The sequence below is a fragment of the Haliaeetus albicilla genome, chromosome 2 (genome assembly GCF_947461875.1).
Source record: "Haliaeetus albicilla chromosome 2, bHalAlb1.1, whole genome shotgun sequence".
Classification (NCBI taxonomy): domain Eukaryota; kingdom Metazoa; phylum Chordata; class Aves; order Accipitriformes; family Accipitridae; genus Haliaeetus; species Haliaeetus albicilla.
Window position 1 is genome coordinate 49,030,000 of NC_091484.1, and position 8,655 is coordinate 49,038,654.

General features: G+C 35.0%; 1 protein-coding gene across 6 annotated transcripts in view; it reads left to right on the forward strand.

The window, feature by feature from the left end:
- DGKB (diacylglycerol kinase beta) overlaps positions 1-3,290 on the forward strand; it is a 366,387-nt gene extending 363,097 nt beyond the window's left edge. For all 6 annotated transcript variants that reach the window (XM_069774198.1, XM_069774191.1, XM_069774183.1 and 3 more), the window contains one exon: positions 852-3,290. In XM_069774198.1, the coding sequence (XP_069630299.1) occupies positions 852-959 (108 nt within the window). In that variant the 3' untranslated portion in view covers positions 960-3,290. The remainder of the gene's footprint in view (positions 1-851) is intronic.
- The last annotated feature ends 5,365 nt before the right edge of the window (positions 3,291-8,655 follow it).

Sequence of the window (8,655 nt, forward strand, 5' to 3'; positions counted from 1 at the left end):
CTTTTTATTACATAATGAGAATCATTTATTATCTTACAATGTATCTTAAAGTCACAGACAAAATGCCACTTTGATAATTGCTTTCAATTAGCTTTGAGCATAGCATACATTCATAAAATGTCTTCTCTAATTTAGACTTGAATTAGAGAAAATTGCAGACATAATCTACTTTAAGGTTGTCTCATTTAAGGTGATTCGTAGTTTTATATCAAAGAAATCAAAACGGGTGGCTTTAGAGCAGTCTTACAAAGTGTTTTAAATAGTCTTTTCAATATTTGAGTGTATTCTATTAATAGTTAATTAACAAATTAGAATGCTAGTTCATCTTTTTTGACCTTTTTTGTGTATTAACTTTTGACTTTCATTCATAATGGTTATTTTGAAATTAAGCAGTGGCCTGTGTTAAAAGAGAAGTACAACTTGAATTGATGTATAAATAAAGCATACAAAGACAGAGCTCATATCTTAATCGGCAACAGCTTGGTCTGTCAGCATGTGTGTCCTTTCCAACTTTTAAATTCTTATTCATCTTGTAATATGTAAAATATTCAACAGCAAGCAATAAATCCCACACTCAAAAAGTAAAATCATATATTGGCATGTATTTTATTGCATATGATTTTTAATATTGATTGCTTGTATAATTTAAAGTATTTGTGGAAACAATGATTACACATAGATTGGTTTAACCACATATGTAACATTTATAAAAAAATACAGGTATTTTCCTTTCATTTTTGATTAAATGAAGAAGGTTTGGAAGTTGTATACAAAGATAATTCAGGCATCTCAGATACTTGGAATTGAACTAACTCAAGGGTTAACTCTGTTTTTCTTCTTTCTTCCCCCAGATAAAAATTACTCACAAGAACCAAGCCCCCATGTTGATGGGACCTCCTCCAAAAACTGGTCTTTTTTCTTCCATCATCAAAAGAACAAGGAACCACAGCAAGGAATAGGCCTATGTAGTTTAGTTTTTAGAAAACCAATTAGCTTTGTTGGGCTTTGGAATATTTATGCTGGAAATCTTTCAAGAATTTTAGAATATCTTTTACTTGCAAAATCATGGATTTTGGTTTAACAGTTTCTGTAACTGAGCTAATGTAAAACTATGCTACTAGAAAAAAATACTGTCACAGTTTTGTAGGCATTTTGCATGATGAAAGCAGATGTTTACATAAAGTGATACAGCATATTTTTTGTTGCATGCGTTACCATTTACTAATCTATGGGCTAGTCCTGCCGTGGAATATGGGAAGAGAATGCCATAGGTAATTTGATTTTTTTTTCTCTTTTCCATCTCAACTTTTTCAACTAGAATGATCATATGCCATAGGTTCAATAGTATCTCTTGAATCAAACATCTTTACATCAATAGCCAATTAGACCTGTTTCAGAGTTAAGTTTATTACAGGTCTCATTAACCTGTACTTTTAGTTTATAATTTCTTTCTACCCTGAGAGTATTTTAATTCAGCTAAGCATTAAAATCTTATATCTTATTCTGATAACTCCTATGTATGTGAGTAACTGTACCTGCTGAAAACATCTAACAACGTGTGCAGTATTCAAGTGATCATGATTACCTTTGTATAAGTTTTTGTATGATTGGAAGTCAGTGCAAGTTTGAGCAAAAACTATAAGGCTAAGGAGATCGTGCTCAGAGTGAAGATAATACTTGCAAAACTAGCCATCAGTGTTGTTTGTTGAAACACTAGAATTTTTTTAATGAGCAATACATCTCTGTAACATGGCAAACTTTAAATCATTCTGCATATTGACCGATAGCATAGTGCATATGCACACAAATGACCAAAGCTCATGCCTAATAAAGTGCATTTCCCACCAAAGATTTAGTGAAGGATGCTTCAGAGAAATGGGTTAATGCATAATTAATCAAGTTCACTGGAGTAGACTCACTTCTGAAAATTTACAGTTCTTTTGGTTATGTTGGCAATGTCCAGACAAATGTTGGGGTAGGAAAAAACATTAAATTAATTGTGAGTAAATACTCACTTTTCGTTTGTTTCATAAATTGATACGTATAGACACATACTCTAAATATTGAGACATAGACACATACTCTAAATATTGGAAAATTAAACTTATATCTAATTTTGTTGTCATTATTATTTATAAATTTATGCCATCCATAATTTACTCAGCGCCTAAATTAATCTCTTAAGGAAAGCATAAACTGTTATCTATTCCCCTTTTGTAGTCTGCTGTCTGGAATCAAAACATTTCTTATCATAAATTTTGGGGAGGCAGTTGCTCAGGTTTTTTCTTTCTTAGCCCTCTGAGAGACTTCCTAACAGCTTAGAAATCATAATACAGGGATTTGTCTGAGGTTTGCACAGCACTGTCTAATGTTGAAGGGAAGTCCAAGAATGGCAACTTTTTTCAGTCTTGCATATTAACAGTCTCAATCAAAACTTTTTGTGCAGTCTTAACATTGTTCAGAGTGATCTCCTTCTCAGCTCTGCATGTCTTAAGTTCTCAGAGATTTCATCAAAAAACAAACAAGGAAAAAAACAAAACTTTGCTTGAAATGCATGATTTCCCATTTTTATCTAGACTTTAAAATGTTAATGATTTATTAAATCTATTTTTCTATTGATTCATTCATCCATTAAAAAAATAGTACTTCATCATTCTGTAGTGCACGGTACTGTGCATGTGTTTAAATAAAGTTACTATCATTTGTTCCTCAGTATAAGAAATCAACAGAGTCCTAATTTATATAATAGACACTGAAATAAATGTCAGTATATAGTTGGTAAGGATTATGTCTTTGAAATATACAGAATGTGTTCTGTAAACATTAGGAGGTAAATACCAATTAATGTTATGTTCAGCATTAGGTGGAGAAATACGAGGGCAATTAATTGCTAAAATTAAGATCTTGTAATTCCCCATTATTGGGTCCAGTGGTGTTGACAATCACAGTTGCCGTAGGAGTAAACTCGTATTTTTCCTGTGCATTGCAAACACACACCCAGAGAAGCATTTGACGCACTTCTTAAATGCAAGCATACATAAGTATAGAGCAAAAGATATTTGCAAAAAGAAGGAACTTGCTGACATAATATTACCTAAAGTGTACATTGGTTTTATGAAATTATGGTTACAGGTGATAAATATTTTCACATAACTTGACATAGGATTTTCTACTAATGCTCTCAACTTTTTGTGGCAAAAATGTGTTTAACAATAATATATAATGTGCTCTATGATTATCTCATGAACATTGTAACTCTGAAAATAAATAAAATTATACATAAGCTATTATTTAATAATGTATGCAATTTTAAATGTGCCAGTCTGTAATAGCAAATTGTTCAAAACATACTTTTTCATATAAAAAGGGATATATGGGTTCATGTAATCACAGTTACATACAATTCTGACAACCTATAAAAGGTAAATCAGACCTGTTGGTCAGTATGTATCAAATTCTCACTGTAGCAAAATATAATGAAGCAGCCATTTTACTGTATTGGCACTTACCATAGCAGTGACAGTCTGTTTTTCTATTAATCTTGTTTGGTTGGTTTTTTTAACATGGCCTCTAATAATTTAAAACCATGCTCAGGTTGAAAGTATTGATGAAGAGAAAATCTTAAGAGTACGTAAAACTTTGTATGAAAGGAAAATGCTTGATTTAATGACAGAGAACTTCAGAGGGGGGTCCTTTTTTTTTATTTCAGTACGCACAGAATTAACTTCATGAAATTATACACGAGTGTATGAAGTGAAACAAAGAATATGTGCATGTATCTTCATACAGCTGAAACAGATGCACTGTTCTTACATTGACTGAAGAGTAGTAGCTGTAAACCCTCCACTGTTTACAGTGAAGCATTCTTTAAGGCCTCATTAATGATGTTTGCAATATAAATGGAAATTACAACTATGTAGGAATTATATCTGACACTGGATTTGCAAATTTTTCATCTCCCTACTAGAGCATTGCAGCTGGGCAACGTGCTGAGGAAAGAACATGATGTCTCTGGAAGAAACCTTAACTTCTGAAACTGGTTAGCATCACTCTCACTTCACATGAGTTCCTGTTAAAAGGAGGTGGAAGCAGAATTTCTTGCAGAGACAAATACAGAATTACTGTTTCCAGTACTTGCAAGATATTTGTATGCATATCATCATGATTATTTAAAGCTAGGGGGTTAGACATCGTGATTTAGGCTTATTGGTGTGTGTACGTGTACGTGCATGTTAGATCAGGTAACGTGCTGATATGCTTAGGGCTTTGATGAGCTGGGAAGCACTTAGTTTCTGAAGCAGAAGTAGATGTTCTGTAACATTTCCTCACTCTTATCAGCTCTGTAGTATTGCATGTAAATTGCAACAATGATTAGCTAATATCCAAAATTACTTAATGCAAATAAAGTCACAGACTTCAACGTGTTTCAAAATACCAGTGTAAGAAGTAATACAGTCAAAGAATGTGTGGGTTAGATATAATTATTGTAAGAAAGGGAGAAAAAGACCTTTTTTTTTTTTTTTTAACCTCTAGGTTAATATTTGTTTGCTGAGACTGTAGCTATTCAGTGATTATTAGTGATTTAGGGTACTAGCACTATTCTGTAACTTCCTTCCTTCAACCCCAACTGGCTTCTGGGGCTTGTAATTCTGAGGTGGATGGATCATAGCAAGACCAAGACTTTCTGGGAAGCTCTCACTTCAGAGAACTGTTGTCCCTCACCTCTCTGGAAGAGTGACTAGAGAGAATGGCTACAAAACTGGAAAAAAAAATCAGAAAGAATTATCTCTAGACAAGAAAGCAGGAGATCAGAGAACTCTGCTAAGCAATGACAAAACAGATGTTCAAAGTGATGTGTGAAAGGGGTAGGTCACTCCAAGGCAGCCCACAGAAATGGTGGTGTGAGGCCTGGGAGGCCAGATGAAGGTGCTCAGGGCTAACGAGCAGTCATGTGCCAAGGAAGTGGATTAATTAGATTGATTTAGAGAAAGCCTCCATTTAGAGCTGTAGGATGTGGGTAGTGTTTCTTTCCTTCACAGGGAGAAGGATTGTCTGGGAGGAGTTAGGCCCAAGAAGAGGAATAACTGAGCCCTTCATGTGAAGGAGAAGGGCTTGCAAGCACAGGAGAACCGAAGAGTGGTCAAAGGAAGATAAAAGACTTGCCAGGGCTTTGTTTACTTCTGAGTACGTTCATACCCTGAAAAAAAGACATTTGCCTATGCTGTTAAATAGCAGTTTGCCAAACTGCTAAGCAGCTTGCATGAAGAAAAAAATAAATTTAGAAAGAGAGGTGAGCCTGAGAAGCACTGTTCAATGTTTTATGCAGGAGCGGTGAAGAATGTGTCAACCTCTTGTCAGATAATTGCTGCTTGTCTCTAGCTCCGTCAGGTCTGAAAGCATTTTGTTTTCTCTCTTCTGTCCATAAGGAAAGAAATTTCTTGTGGTCCTGCTGAGGTGAGTAAAAGCCTTACTGTAGCCCTGGCTGGAAAATAAATAAAACATAGGCAAGATCTGGAAGCTAAATCTGTTAATGAGATATAAAGTAATAGGTGAAAATCTGCGGCACGCAAGGATCTGAGGCTGTGCTGTGCAGCAATGACTGATGGTACAAAGTCTCTTCAGGTCTGTCAAGATTTGCTGGTGTCCGCCCAACCTGGGCTTGTGCCATGGGGAGCCTTCTGGCTCTTACAGCCCATTTACACTTAGACTATGGATTTTCAGTTGATTTCGAAATAAAGATGTTTGACCTTTCCCGTTCTGATTTGTGTGTCCCTGGCATAGACACGGGTGGAGCTTTCCCATTACCAGGTTCTCTTACTTTTACAAATGTAGCTGAAGCAGGGAAGCTTATCTATGACCATTGACTTCCATTATGTGAAACTGCCCGACAGCTTGAAACTATAAATAGGCAACAATATGTTCTAGGTATCTAGAATCTGGGCATGGTGATATTTCAGAGGCTGCTTTTTTTCCTTTCTGATTCATTGTTCAAAGAGACTACCTGAGAAGCACCTCAGGGCTCTCTTTAAATATGACTCATACAAAGAGTAAGTGATAATCATCAGGTTTTGTTATTTATAGAAAGGTGGTAGCTGCGTTGATAAAGCAGCAGTTTCATAGTGAGGTGCCCATTTCTAATAAACGTGGAAAATTATTTGTGGCATTTAACTGAATGAAAAGCAAAGATTTTGAATTTTCAGGACAGTTTTTAGTCTAACCTTGATGATGACTGAAAATACTTAGCTGCTGACTGACCTATTTGAAATAAACTTTTGTTTGTTTGGGGTTTTTTAACTAGGGTCAAACTCACATGCTGTGAAGGAACACAGCAATTTGTATTAATAAGTAGCTTTTCTGGACAGGGAAGTGAACACTTCTTACTCTTTTGGTGAAACTCATATTTATAGGCCATATTCTGCCTGCCAATAAGAAAATACAAGTTGTCAATCTTCAGGCCTGTCAGTCTATTTAACTACAAAAAACGAACACGTAATAACAATTCTTCTTTAAACTATTTGTATCTGCAGAAAGATAGTGATGATTTGTATATCCCTCAGTGAGGCAACTGGACTTTGCAAAATGAGCATCAACACTGTGATTTCTGCCAAACCATGAGGTTGGCTGTTGCAAGTGGTGTGGTGTGGGGTTTTTGAGTGTGATGGTTTGTTGTTTTGTTGGGTTTTTTATGGTAAATATGAGTGAGTTCCAAACCTCTCTTTTTACCCCAGATTATAAGGACTAGAACTTTGATTCAGACATGTATTTTATATGTTTATGGTGTACACATAAGTAAGCAAGTAAATGCCGGAAGATCCAAGCTGAACTTTACTTCCATGTGTTTAAATTCAGTCCTATTACTGAAGGAGAAACCAACAACTTGTTAATTTTAGGTAGCTTGGGAGGATCTGGGGGAAAAATGGGTGTGTTGGGTTTTTCTCTTGAGTTGTATGACCTTGTTACAATATATACACGTAGATTAAGAAATCTTCACCACGGTTTTCTGTGGCTGGCGATTTTTTTTTTTTTTATTTTTTTTTTTTTAGCCAGCTTAATCTATCTCTTAATGGTTCAATGTAATTAGTTTACAAGAAGAAGTTTTGAAAGATTTTGTCCAACTGTCTATTCTACAAAGTCAAGCCTTGCACTGAGATGCAAATTCAGGCCTTCATACTTTGTCACTAGTGCTAGTGAAAAATTCCTTAGCCTCTGTTCTATCAAAATATACATAATTGTGAGGAGGAACCTACCTTCCCTGATCGTTCTATTTTTTCACTGGATTCCAATTTCAGAGCAAAATCAGATTTACCTTTTTAAATGTGAAAATATTTTGTGCTCAAATGTCAAAAGGAAATGTAATGTTTTAATTTGTTTCATTCATTAATTCTGTTTCGTTAATGTACTGATTAACTAATATTGTAGTATAACTGACTTTTCACTTTAAAAAGCAAAAAGTGAATGAAATGATGCTCTTACTTTATTTCAGGATGAACCTAATTCTTATTTCCTTTAGGAGACTTTTAACATTCTTGGTATTTGTTCAAGATCCTGAAGTGAAACATTCAACCTTTGTGCTGCTGCAATTGTCACCAGACTAAAAGCCTGCACATCAAATTCTATTCTTTATTTAACATCTCTGCATTTTTATTATTCCAATAGCTGCACAACTCCTAAGAGTTAACTTCAAGGAGTTGATTTTTGATTCATAGTTCCTCCTGTTTCAGATGATTAATTTGCCAGTACAGGTCTATCTTGTCACTGAAAAAAGAGGTAACAGAATAATGTTAAACAAAAAAATATTTCACATAGCCTAAAAGTTCACTGAATATCTTGATAGTTCTCTCAAAAAAAACCAGCAGTGGACTCTGGTTTTCACTAAAAATAGAATGGACAGGCAGTTAAAGAAGGGAAATCCCATTATTAAGTTGTTCTAATTGTTATAAGTGAATAACAGAAGAATATTTTAGACTAGGTATTGTAAAATAAATTATTGACAAGGCAGATGTAATGTTTGTGTTTCCTCTAAGCTACTGAATACACTGTAACTCAATTGACAATAATTCAGTCACATTCATGAGGCATTTGTGCGTCACTGTAATTCATGGTCCTTAATGTGTGTGTCAATCTTTTGGGTGAACTATCAACTAATACTGTGTGATAGCTAATCTGTGAACACTTCTCACCTCACAGTTACCCAAAACGTGTATGCTGTCTGAAGTTTTGCTATTCCTCTTTTGGTCGCTGTACCTTTATCGCTGAGTAATGTTAGAATGTCTAAGCCAATTGATATCATGTTAAAATCCTTGCTGTGACAATCATCAGTCTTATTTTTATGGTCTTGGGACAAGAGGTGAGTGGACTCACATGAGGTTAATGGGGCTTTAAGAAAATGTTATGTTCCTTCGGTGCAAGATAAGGTTCTCTTCTTCTGATGGGAATCCTGTCACTTTATCAGCTGTAACGTCTTTCTCTGCCAAAGACTTGAGATATTAGTCTGTGTGAAATGATTTATAGTTTTTCCTTGGCTTGCCTGCTGAATCTTGGACAAAAAAATAAATCTTATGGCAGATGCCAATTGTTCCCTGTTGGTCTGTGTGCAGAAATATGTACTACCATGAGAGCTAGTCAAAGCATTAAAATACAACCAGAACAGTTGTG